This window comes from Dreissena polymorpha, chromosome 6, assembly GCF_020536995.1.
Source record: "Dreissena polymorpha isolate Duluth1 chromosome 6, UMN_Dpol_1.0, whole genome shotgun sequence".
NCBI classification, from domain to species: domain Eukaryota; kingdom Metazoa; phylum Mollusca; class Bivalvia; order Myida; family Dreissenidae; genus Dreissena; species Dreissena polymorpha.
Window position 1 is genome coordinate 93,810,820 of NC_068360.1, and position 13,726 is coordinate 93,824,545.

General features: G+C 34.8%; 2 protein-coding genes across 3 annotated transcripts in view; one reads left to right on the top strand and one right to left on the bottom strand.

The window, feature by feature from the left end:
* LOC127834002 (cytoplasmic protein NCK2-like) overlaps positions 1–6,651 on the bottom strand; it is a 43,898-nt gene extending 37,247 nt beyond the window's left edge. Inside the window, exon 1 of one of the 2 annotated variants that reach the window (XM_052359538.1) lies at positions 6,118–6,651. In XM_052359538.1, the coding sequence (XP_052215498.1) occupies positions 6,118–6,207 (90 nt within the window). In that variant the 5' untranslated portion in view covers positions 6,208–6,651. Of the gene's footprint in view, positions 1–3,254; positions 3,550–6,117 lie in introns of those variants that run through there. The other variant, XM_052359539.1, reaches the window with a different exon arrangement.
* On the top strand, positions 6,417–7,819 carry LOC127834003 (E3 ubiquitin-protein ligase MSL2-like). The gene has a single exon (XM_052359540.1). It carries the CDS (start codon positions 6,545–6,547, stop codon positions 7,655–7,657), a length of 1,113 nt encoding a protein of 370 aa, XP_052215500.1. The 5' UTR covers positions 6,417–6,544; the 3' UTR covers positions 7,658–7,819.
* The last annotated feature ends 5,907 nt before the right edge of the window (positions 7,820–13,726 follow it).

Below are 13,726 nucleotides of genomic sequence, written 5' to 3' on the forward strand. Positions count from 1 at the left end.
TAGTCAAACCAAAATCCCGAGGTTATAAAATCTGGAGTTTAAGATCAAATTAATGAAAGCCCAGCATCAACAGAAAAATTACATTTTATTAAGGCGCACTATTGCAGTTCAGTGTTGTTTAGGACTAAATTTGGGGCCAAAAAGGGGTCTCATTCCCAATCTTAAAAAGTATAGTTCCTTAATGACCAAATTGAAGGTATCATAATTATTTATTTTTTTCAATTGCAACATTTAGTCCATTTTCCTATTGCGGTTGAACCTTAGTAAATCTAATATTCAAACATTTTTATTTAAACTTTTAACCCTTTCAGTTCGGGAACCGAATTTTGAAGGCCTTTGCAAACAGTTTGGATCCAGATGAGACGCCACAAAACGTGGCGTCTCATCAGGATCCAAACTGTATGCTATTCTGATAGTATTCTTTGAAAAAAATCAAAGAAAATGCTAATTTTACAAATTCAGCAGACAAAATTTAAGCAGACGACAAATTTCCCAGCATGCAAAGGGTTAAATTACTTGTATGCAAACAAACATTTTTCTAATTTCTGTTTAAAAAATTATCAAATCAAAGGACGTTGGCCATGATCCCAAAATGGTTACAAAATCACTGCAGTATATTCTTTGACAAAAAGTGACACTAAATTTATCACATGTGAGCCAATGTATAACACAAAATGGGTAAACCTAGGTTGGCGCTAAGGAAAAGATAAGTAGCCAAATTTCAGCCCTACGATGATGACCCACATTTTAACCTTATTTGCTCAATGAACAACATAATCATTATCAACAATGATTCAGTGTATTAAATTATCAAACAAACCATATTTAAATAAATTTCTTGTTACCTGAAATCAAATACTTTGATGTTTTTTTATATTTCATTTATATTTATTTTCATGCATTTGCATAAACAGTAAACAATGTTAGAACTTTAAGACACCCCAGTCTTCAATTGGGTGGGTCTTGCGATGGGTAACCCTATCCGCTCCCCCCCTTCTCCCAATAATTTTTTGCAGCAGACTGGTGCTTCTTGATTCTTTAAAAATACATTTACTGCTATGTATTCGTGAATTGACATATTTTTCTATAGTTTCAATAGATTATTTATTCAAACAAACTGGTTATTTCGTAAGTCTAAAATACTGCATGTACTTATGTCTTATGTCAGTGTTTTTTTTCACCTATAGGGGAATGGTGGCGGGGCCCGTCCGAAGGGGAAAAATGCATCGTTTTTTAGGAAAAGGGGAAAATTAAAAATTCACTCTTTTATATGTAATGATATTTATTATATGAATACACATGTGTGCATGAATGTAATATTCAAAGCTGAATGTCTCTGTTCTTTTTCTTAAATATAAATCAAAGATTTTTTCAACATTAGTTTCAAACAGTTAAGCTGTCATGCACAGTCTCAGTTTTCCTAGCCAATTTGAGTCTAATTGGGATTTTTTAATCAATAAAATGGCAAATTTGAGCATTTGTTATCAATAAAATGGACCAAATTGGATTGTTTTTATTAACAAATATTGACACAATATATATATACATCAGGCCTTTTCCAGGTCATTTTGGGAAAAAATGCAATTCATGTGAAAAGTCAACTTATTTGGGAAAAACTAATTTAATCTAACTCTTTAAAATAATAAAAAATCATACAAATTATAGTAAAATACTTTGTTAGGTGTAAATGAAATAAATTTTTGATAAATTTACAATTAGACATTTCTTTCTAAAAAAAAAAATTAAAAAAATTTTTAACTGCTGTAGGGGATTTTTTTTAGAAAATTGGGGGAAAATGTATACTATTTTTTTAGGGGAATGGGGCCGAATATCAGCCCCAAAATTGCCATAAAAAAAAACACTGTACATTGTATGTCCTTATAGTTACATGTACAGTACATCGTCTGTTGGAAAAAAGCAAGCTTTCCATGCATGGAACTTGACATTGCAGACAACAGCAATAATGTTGCGCTCTTTCTTAAAACACGGGTTTTACAAGGCATAATGTATAGTGAATGATTATTATCACCTGGCTGTAGAAAAACAGTGTAAATCAGTTCTATAAATAGACACAATGCATCATGAAATATACATGCACTGGAATTAAATTGGTACCGCATCAAATTGTTAACCGGTTTTGTTTTTCACAACTTACTCGCCCCAAGTACTTAATTGCTAACCATTCGCAATTCACTTTTTATAAGCAACAATTTTTTTATAAAAAGGTGTGAGGATGATGCCAGAACCGTCTTTAATGTCCCGTTCTATTTCCAGTTTTACATTCCATAAATGGTAAAACTGTAAACTCTTACTTCATTTCCGACGCCAATCAAAAATAATGTTCACCAGATAACTCCGCCCACATAGTATTCTCGTAACCTATTGGACGGTGAACATCACAATTTCCGGTAATGCATCTCACATGACTTGTGTTAAGTGACTTGATTATTCGAAACACATGTCATTGTATCTGTTATCAGTGGATTATCTCTTACCCCATGTGGTGTTTATGGTTATTACCCGTGAAAGTATTTCAAAGTAAGTACCGAGTAGGTACCAAGTTCTCTTTAAAAAAGGGAATAAATTCAATAATGATACACTTATAGAGAAACATAGACTTTTTTGACAATCGCCATTTCAGCTTAGATTTTAAACTTTAATCACCAGCTGAAAGATCCATTCGCCGATGGGGATTTTGGTGATCGAAACGCTAACAAAGGTTAACCTCCACTATGTGTCAGCTGAAGGAAGGCATTGAAGGTCTTAACCTTATGTATCAGTAAGGCATTTAAGGTCTTAACCTTATGTATCAGTTGAAGTAAATATTATTGTTTTACTGATTTAAATCTTCTATTGCACCAAGCCCATTGTACATCCATAGACGTTGGACTTGGCACTAGCTCTCTAAAGCTAAGCCTAAGGCTAGATATATTTGATTTAAAGAGTGTATTTTTTTCATTTTAAAATTAAACTCTTGATTCAAAGGGTACCTCAGTCAATAACAGGTAAACCGTACTGACAGCTGGCAGAAACAACATATACACAACAATATTGTTTGATAAAACTGATCGTATGCACAATTTACATAGCTTTAAGTTGCGAAAGTCGTATACGGGAGATTACCATTTATCGCTGAGAATGACTCATCGACAGTAACTGAGAACAAAACAATAACATTACTTGCTACCATTTCAATGATACCTGTATCTGTCAGTCATGCGCTGAAAGCTCGTATGTAAAACCAGTAAACTTACCGTTTATAATTGAAACTTTCTTGACATCTGTCAATTTAAAACCATTTTCATTGAAGTTTTCTCTTACTTCCTCTTTTTTCACTAATGATCCACCATTTTGAAAATAGTCCATGACCGCAAAAAAGCACCGTCGAGTTACAATGTCATTTCATTCAAGGGTCCGTTGTTATACATAATTCAGTTTTAAAAAAAATAACATTAATTTTTAAGAGAGTATATAAATACTCAGAGTAATCTTGCGATAGTTTTGTTTCGACTTAGGTCTGTTTTGAGGTATTACTCCATCAAGGCTACACTCTACAAATAATTATTTTATTTATCTTCAACTAGTTTGTTTGACAATTTAGATACATCCCTTACTTGATAGCTTAATATCTTTTCTAGGTGGACAATATGTATTGTTTTACCATTGATTTAAACCCCTATTAACTTATCTTTTTTTCCCGACACTTATGTTACTATAGTGCACTAAAATTATGTGTGTAGAATTAGATTACGTGTCACGTTTTGTCATTCATATTTTCTTTTTCTATATGCATAGGTACATTTGAATGAGAACGTTGTAGACACGCATTTGGTTTGTGATTGAATGAGGGATAAGTGTGAGGTTCGACTAGCTTTGCACTGACCGTTTTTTGTGGTAAACCTGGTTTAATCATTTTATATAAAAGTTCGTGTTCTGTCATTATATAACAGATAATAAATACATAATATCTTCTACTAGAGTGTCTGGAGTTTTATTGTTTGCTGTATTAAGGACTATACGGACTCAATCTATTCATAGAGATATGACGTCACTGTCTCTGTCCGATATTTTATCTTATTCGTAAGCACACTTCCTATTGTGCATAGATTGTATAGACTTCAAAAGCTTTAAACCGAGTTTGTATGCATGCATTTTTAATAAAATGCGTGTATTTGCGTTTCCTTGTAGTTTTCTACTTTCACTTCCGAATACCGGTACGTATACAAACATGATTGTATACAATCGATATGAAACATCCATACAATCCCAAAGACATGCATTCTAAAACTGGAATGATACAAAGAATAAGTATAAGATCAAAGTTGCGTCCAAATGTATCATGATTTTTGCAAATTCGTACGGGCCATGTCACACACGGAGCAGACGATACAGACCAGAGTTTCTGACCGTACGGACTGCATTTTTAGACCGCATGGACGGCATTCAAAGTTCAAATATTGATTAGTATGTATAATATAAATCAATAAACAAAAATAAATCGATTAACAAAAGTAAAAAAGCTTGTTATATAAGAACAACATGTTTTTACAGAGTTCACTGATAACTGACGTTTGTGTGTTGAGTGTATTTTAATGAAGTAGAATAGTCCACGCCTGATTGAACTAGGTCAAAAGAGAAAATAAATGAATATTGATTAACCAGTATATAAGAAAGCACGCACAACTCTATATTTTGGTTCAGATGTGTTCGGCATATACGGGCGCCATTATTTTTACATAAAACGAAACTCTGTTTAACTACAAAAGTGATGATGCTATGGGATTGAAACTTAACCAACTGTAGGCAACATGTGCACCTCCATATCTTGGCTTGAATGTGTTGGACTTATCTGAAGCTACAAATTTCGTTTACAAAAGTAGACTTTAGAGACATCAATGTCATTGTCATAAATTTCTTGTATCAACTATTTATGACGTGTCTTCACGTCGCAATGGTGTAGTGGATATGATGTCCGCCTAGGGATTCGGAGATCACGGGTTCGATCCCTACTGTGGGAGCGTTCTTTATATTTTCCCCCATAGACACCAAGCATTGGTTCTAGTACCATGACTCGATGGCCTTTCAAATAAGCATAAGTCTTTCTATGCAATCGAGCGCACTAAATTAGTTTTCAACAAAGACGTGTAATTTTTCTAAAGATGCTTTTTTATTGTTCTTTATTGTTAACGTCTCTCGATCTTCGGGAAATTTTATTTAAAATCCTCTGACATTATGACCGTTATAAACAATAGTAATATAAGAAGGGATTGCAACAATAAACAACCACTGTATTCTGTTTAAATCAACAATAAACAACCAATGTATTCTGTTTACATATAAATGTAATGTTAGTTGTGTTGGACGAAGATGACGTTCGTCATACTGTTTAAGAATCAGACAAACGTTAAAATGTTTCGTGTTTTAAATAAAGCTATAGTGCAACTTTATCTGGCATAACGTCTTAAAAAAAATATTATAAATTAAGATATATAATAAACCTGTTCTTATATGAAGGCATAATTAAACATATAGAACATAGATCTTATCAGACTTCTTTATTGACTTTTTATTATAAGAATCATTTTTGAAACCATGCCACAGCAAACGGCATTTGCATTAATTACAGAATAAGCTTCATTTTTTGTTTTATTGTTTAATATTTAATTATAAAGTCAATTATTTCGTTTGAAGTGTAAATTGCAATTCAATTTGCAGAATGTCAGTGCTTAAAACAACTTCAAAATTATAACTCCCAAAAAGCACGTAGGTTTTCTACAACTGCTAAACGCATTATAGCTATTGGAATATCACGAGCGTAAACTCAATAAATGAACGAGGTTCGATGTTTTATTTTATGATTTTTGTTTGTTTTGTTTTTAGGTGTAATTTTTTTTTCTGTCATAGACGTATCTACGTCTCTGAATCTGCACTATTTTATTTAATTTCCGCACATGACTGTTTTCTCGTTCTGTTACACATTTATGATTCGTATACATAAATAGAACACAATATATTTGTCATTATAACTTTTGTAAAACATAGAAGCTCTATACCGTTGTGGTTATGTCGAAAAATACCACATGTCAACGTTTGCATCATATTTAGTTGTTCACTTACGCTGTGGCGTATTGGATATAGTGTCCGCCTGGTGATCGGGAGGTCACGGTTTCGATCCCTTCTGTGTGAGCGTTCTTTAGATCTCCTCATATACACCAAGTACTGGTTCTAGTCCCTGAAAACGGACTGGATAGCGTTTCAAATAAGCCTTGCGCTCTCTATGCAAACGAGCTAAAATAACAAGGTTTAAACTACTGAAAGTCGCTTTTGTTTAGCTATCACCACAAAACTCGGAGAAGCTCCGTTAAAGGTATGTTAGAGATTCCATAGCATATATCAGTGATTTGTAACCACCTACACAAATACCTATGACGTACACAATATTTACACAACATGAAAAATATATTTCCTCAATTAGCCTTAATTTCGGACCATAAGCATATTCTTAGCGTTTATTGCTGTACGACACGCATTTTTATGAGAAGCCATGCACGCAATAGAATTGTATACGTCGACATGCAAGCATGTCATGTTAGCAAATCCTGAAAATCCGGAGTCGTTGAGCGAATTGCGCCGTTTGCTTCCGTGTTTAAGACAAGCGCTTGGTTGTTATGTGTGCTTTAACGTCTTGGATAGGCCGATGGGCCCCAATCACAACGTGTGCAAACATTTCGTCTGCCAAAACTGTGTTGGCGGGAAAATGAGGTTAAAACCGTCGTGCAGCTGGTGTAAGGATCAATGGTTATTTGTACCCAACCCATTGTTAAAGGTTTTGGTGACTTGTTACAAGAAACTGTGCTACTACATCCACCTCTCTCATTTAGGGCTTGTTTTGTGTAATAGTAATGCTAATGGTGAAACCTACAACATCAAGTCAATTATTTTAGAGGGTATTAACATCACTGAACGAAATGATAAACCTGTTGGTTTCACCTCTGAAAGTTCATTACGTTGTAGCACAGAGATATTGCTATCCACAAATACTTACACTACACAGAACTTATCAGCTGACAACAATGTTCAATTGGACACTAAGTCTTTGGATGTTTTTGAAGATGCTGACACTTGTACCATAAACAAAGCCGATGGTTGTTCTGGAAAACCTGAGGAAAAATCTGAAACATTTTTGTTTCTTAAAAAGGCACAGCGGCAAAAATCTGTAAAAAGGAGTGTTAAAATCATGAACAAAAAGTCTATTAGAAAAACAACAGGCAAAAAATCTAAGAAAGGAATAGTCGAAAGGAAAATGAAAGGATCGAAAACAACACGGAAGTTAAAACTAAAGGGTGTTCCCAACCTAATTGATAATTTGGATGACATTGTACCAGTATTGACAAAACAGGTGAAAATACAGCTGGATCCACCCAGTTTGAAACCACTGAGTTCTTGTAATTGTGGAAAATCTGGTAATTTTAATCAGCTGACTTGTATTGGACAAAGGTGCCCCTGCTACAGTATGAAGCTCCCGTGTCTAGGGACTTGCAAATGCAAGGGCTGCAGAAACCCGAAGAAAGAGCCTGATTTCAAGTCAAGCAATACTTTCAGTTCTGCTGTCCTGAGATCTGGAACAAGAACAACCACGGACACTCTTGTGTGCTAATGTTGCTGTTGATGTTGCCGGTGCATGTTGTTAATTGTACATATAAATAAGATTTTTTTGTAGAATACAGATTTCTGTTTGAAAACTTTTAATATACGTTATTATATTTTCATTTCAATACTGTGTATTGTTTTGTGCAGTGAATAAAAGTTCGAAACATCACTTACTTTGCCTTTCATTCCTGTATAAGTAAGCACATGTTTAAATCCATTAACAATTTTAACTAATAACAGTTGGAAAAACTTAAAAAATGCAGTTTAAAATTATGTTATGTTAAAGAAGGGCTATGAATTATTCTATGTTTTAATGAAACATGAAAGATAACTTACAAAAGTTACAAACATTCAATGACACAAACACCTAATTATATCATTACTTCACAGATTGGGGTATTAAGCTTTGTATTCATGTGAAATCATAATTTTGTTTCGTCATGCAGGCGAGATTTTAGTATGATATTTAAGTTGCTTAATCTTGAATGTCCTGCCATGTACTTTACTAGTTATGTAATCAGCAATATCCTGACATTAAATAAATGACTTGCCATGTCATGTAAATTGTAATGCATCAGTTGCTTATTAACCAATATCCTTCCATGTAATTTATGAGTTCCTTGTTTACCTTCGTCCTGCCATATTATGTATTTATAGTGAACAAGTTGCTTAGTTTTGAATGTCATGACATGTAATGTATGAGTAATTTAGATACCAACATCCTTACATGTAAATGCATGAGTTGTTTTGTTACTAATGTCATGACATGTAACACAAAAATTGCTTAGTTACCATTTTCCTGCCAGGTAATGCATTAGTAACTTAGTTTATACCAACTTCCTGACATGTAAATGCATGGGTTGCTTAGTTACCAATGTCCTTACATTAAATATACGAGTTGCTTAGTAACAAATGCCCTGCTATGTAAAGCAGGACTTAGTTAGATAACATTGTGCTACCATGTAATGCACTAGCTACTATTTTACTAGTGTCTGGACATGTAACCCATGAGTTACCTGTAATGTAATGTACATGTTGCTTAGTTACCAATATCCTTTCATGTAATGCAAGAGTAAACTAGATATCAATCTTATGCCATATAATTCACGAATTGCTTAATTACAAATGTCCAGGCATGTAATGCAAGAGTTTCTCAGTTACCAAGGTTATGCCATGTTATTCAAGAATTTCTTAGCTACCAATGTCCTGCCATAAATTGGAAGAGTTGCATAGTTATCAATGTGTTGCCAGGTAATGGAAGAACAGTTTTCCTGCTTCTTTCCAATATCCTACCATAAAATTGAATAGTTTCTTAGTGACTTTTCTTCTGCCATGTAATGGAAGAGTTGCCTAGTTATCAATGTCCTGCAATGTAATGCATAATTCCCTTAGTTACCAGTGTCCGTACATGAAATGGACAAGTTGGTTTGTTACAATTGTCCTTACTGTCATTTACTTACATGTAAAACACGAGCAGCTTATTAACAAATGTCTTTGAATGTTATGCAACAGTTGCTTGGATACAAAAGTCTTTGCATTTAATGCACAAGTTGCTTAGTTACAAAAGTCAAGACATGTGACGTACAGTTTAAAATTTTTGACATGTAATGAACACGTTGCTGAGTTACAGATGTCTTGATGTGGTTTAGTTTCTTATTGACTTTCATGTCATTGACCAGTTGCTTTGATACCAGTTTAATACCCTGACCGACCTGTAATGCATGCGTTTCTTAGTTACCAATTAGTTACTGCATGCGTAACCCATGTCATGCTGTGTAATGCAGAAGTTTTTAAGTTTGAAATGCTATGATGGACTCTGCCAAACGTAAGAATGACTTGTCTGATTAGGTTGGAAATTTTGTTAGACATTTGGGAAAGCTGTCAGACACACATTCTTGTTACTTGTACATTTTTTAAGCAATCGTTAGATGTTATTGTCTGTGTCCGTCCAAATGTTTTTCTAAAATTGATTTTTTATGCTCCCCCAAAATTTATTTTGGGGGGAGCATATAGTCGCCACTTCGTCTGTCCGTCCGTGTGTCAGTCCGTGTGTCCATCCGGCCGGCCGTGCACAATTTTTGTCCGGGCTATTTCTCAGCAACTAATGACCGGAATTCAATGAAACTTTATGGGAAGCTTCTCTACCAAGAGAAGATGTGCATATTATCAGCGGGTTCTGGTCGAATGATTTTTCACAGAGTTATGGCCCTTTGAAATTTTCCATTAACTGTACATATAGTGTGATTCTTGTCCGGGCTATTTCTAAGCAACTAATGACTGGAATTCAATGAAACTTTATGGGAAGCTTCACTACCAAGAGGAGATGTGCATATTATCAGCGGGTTCTGGTCGGATGATTTTTCACAGAGTTATGGCCCTTTGAAATTTTCCATTAACTGTACATATAGTGCAATTCTTGTCCGGGCTATTTCTCAGCAACTAATGACCAGAATTCAATGAAACTTTATGGGAAGCTTCACTACCAAGAGGAGATGTGCATATTATCAGCGGGTCCTGGTCGGATGATTTTTCATAGAGTTATGGCCCTTTGAAATTTTCCATAAACTGTACATATAGTGCAATTCTTGTCTGGGCTATTTCTCAGCAACTAATGACCGGAATTTAAAGGGATCTTTTCACGGTTTGGTAAATTGACAAAATTGAAAAAAGTTGTTTCAGATTCGCAAATTTTCGTTTTAGTTATGATATTTGTGAGGAAACAGTAATACTGAACATTTACCATGGTCTAATATAGCCATTATATGCATCTTTTGACGATTTTAAAACATAAAAATTATAAAGCGTTGCAACGCGAAACGATTGAATAATTTGGAGAGTTCTGTTTTTGTCGTTAAATTTTGTGAAACTACGAAGATCGCTTATATTAGGTATAAAATACGTCAAGTGTACTTGTCGGAATAGCTCAGTAGGCTAAAGCTTTTTTACTTCAGGACTCTGGCAGGACTCCAGGGGTCACTGGTTCGAAACCTGGTCCGGGCAATGTTCTTTTCCTTTTTTAAATTTTATTCTTGATTTTTTACTGGAGCTTTTACGATCCAATGTTTACATTTATCGATATAAAGCATTTAATGAATAAGTTAAAAAATGCCAAAATCTGTGAAAAGGCCCCTTTAATGAAACTTTATGGGAAGCTTCACTACCAAGAGGATATGTGCATATTATCAGCGGGTTCTGGTCGGATGATTTTTCACATAGTTATGGCCCTTTGAAATTGTCTATAATTTTTTTTTATTGTCCCCTCAACTACTGTGCCCTCAAGACGTTTCCTTTTTATATGAATATATAGTGCAATATTGTGACAAAAAAACTGGGGAGCATCACCCGTCTCCGACGGTTTCTCGTTTTGTGTCAGATTTTGCTTTTATGGTAGTTTTTCGTTTAAATGAGTCTTTTCTTAGCGAAGATCCAGTTAATCCAAGCATTAAGTCCGGTGTTCCCCATGCGAGGCTCATATAAATGATGTGTTATCTGTATGAATAAACAGAAAACGACCATACCAGTTCTCTTTAATTATTTGTACCTAAAAAGCGGCCTCTTTGATAATGAATAAGCTATAGTTTCAATGTAGAACATAGTAACACTTCTCTTCCCACAGATAAGAGTTATCAATGTCTATGGAATTCCCATATATGACACCTTTAATCACTATATGCATGCTACTTCAAAGAGTTAATGGTGCAGTTACCGCTTTGATGCGCGATAAAATATATAGGCGTGAATTCTGCAACACATATTTTCAGACGCATCTTGAATGCCAGCATGCATGCAGTAAATGTATGAACTTTATTAGTTGGTCTGCGTTGAAAAGTGTCATTAATGCGATTATTTAATATCTAGTATGTTTGGAATAACAATCGCTGGTTATATAACATTTTGAGCCTTTTTTTGTAAATTCAGAAGCGGCAGACCTAACCCTCACTTGCCAAGGGCGCACTTGCAAAAATGTCCATTATGACAAGTCCGCTTTCGATTTCCATGTCGCAATGTTGTTGCTTTGTTTTGTTTGTTTTTTGGGGGAAGGAGGGGGGCAAAAGTACCTAAAAGTACACACATGTACAATATGCTGAAATTGCGTGTTGTGCGCAATACCCGTGTACCTAATAAGTAATTCGAAGGTCAGGGTCGCACTTAAATGTACATCGTCAAATGTGGACAAACACAATCTTTTCCGGACTATTATTCCATCATTCATTATGCACTTACACAATAACCCATCATTATTATTTATTGTATTCATGCGTTTCGCGTCTTCAATTATTACGAAACTTTTTCAGAACATTTTTTGTAATAATCTCACGGCCAAGTTTGAAAATGGTTCCGGTTCGTTGAAAATGGCCGTAAGGTGATGGGACAGTTTTCCTTGTATTTGTTTTCGTGAAACGCTGTGAACATCCTTGAAATCAACATGTCATATGTAACACCCTACTCCTTACTTCAAAGGTCAAGGTCATATTTAAAGGTTAAATTTGAAACAAACGGGGAATGTGGGGCATCTGTTTCATGTAGAAATTCCTTGTTTTATAATATTTATGAAACTTGCTCAGAATGTGTTTTCTCTCAACTGAGCTAAAAGTGCTCTTGGAGGGATTTTGTGATCACCATATGTCTGTTTCTCGTCGTGCGTCCGTCGCGCGTTGTCTACATGTGACAATTGAACACTTTAGAGGCCACATTTATCGCCAAATCGTCATAAAACTTGGTCAGATATTTGTCCAAAATGATATCTCAGACGACGTTAAAACTTGATCTCGTGGATTCAAAAATTAGGTCACTGAATCAACTTTAAAAATATCGTGTGAACCCTCTAGAAGGCACATTTTCCCCAATCATCATGAACCTTTCGTAGGATATGTGTTTGAATGAAATATCGAGCAAGTTCGAAAACGGTTCCGATCCATTGAAAATGCACAGCCAGGGGGCGCGGCAGTTTTCGTATATAGCGTTAGTAAACCTTGTGATCACACCAGGGGTCATATTTATTGCGCAATCTTCATGAAACTTGTTCAGAACATGAGATATCTTGGCTGAGTTTGAAATTTGGTCACATGGGGAAAAAATTTTGGTCACACACTAAAGAAAACAATTGTGAATACTCTTGAGGCCGCATTAAGTAACAATCTTCATGAATCTTGGATAGAAATCAGCCCAAATGATATATCAGCAACGTTCGAAACTGAATCATGTGGGATCAAAAGCTAAGGTAACAAGATCAAATTAAAGAACATGCATGTGCCACAATTATTTCCAGATCTCTATGAAACTTGGTCTCAACATCTATTCTCATTATATCTTTGGCGAATTCGAGACTTTGTTACGAGCAGGGACCTATACAAACAAATGTATAGGTCCCTGACAAAACACATGAATTTACTGTGGCTTTGTTTGTATAGGTCCCTGTTACGAGGGATAAAAAACTACATTACTACATCACTGACTATTATTACAATTAATAATACGTGTCGCGCTTCGCGCTCTATAGCGCCTTTATTAGTAACTAGGTGGTTGCTAGGATAGTGGAACAAAGAAGTTTTGTTTTTATACAAAACCAGAAAGTTTCACCGGTTCGCGTACTTGCCCAGTTCCTGTGATATTTTATTATTGCCCAGTCCCAGTGATCAGTTATTAATTAAAACAATTAGCTTTGCATTATTGGCAATAAATGTTATAGTAAATATAAAAGGCACAAATGCAGTACTTATTTACACTAATTTACACAAAAAATCACCACTACAAGATATTCTGACAACAAAAATATATACATTGATCCGTAAATAACTTCTCCCATAAGCGAAAAAAACGTATTACATGCTAGTCGCCGCAGCGGATGGTCTAATGGATAGAGCGGAAAACTCTTGATCCATTGCTCCAGGGGTCAGTGGTTCGAGCCCCGTTGAGGGTTACTTTTTTAAATTCTTTAATTGTATTCTTGTTTTTTTACTGGAGATTTTTAGACTCAATGTTAACATTAATCAATATAAAGCGTTTAATGACAAACTTCAATACATGCCAAAATCTTTGAAAAGGCCCCTTTAATATTAATGGCATTATCATTGAA

Coding starts and splice junctions, on each gene's coding strand:
- LOC127834003 (XM_052359540.1), top strand. CDS start 6,545: ATGCACGCAATAGAATTGTATACGTCGACATGCAAGCATGTCATGTTA.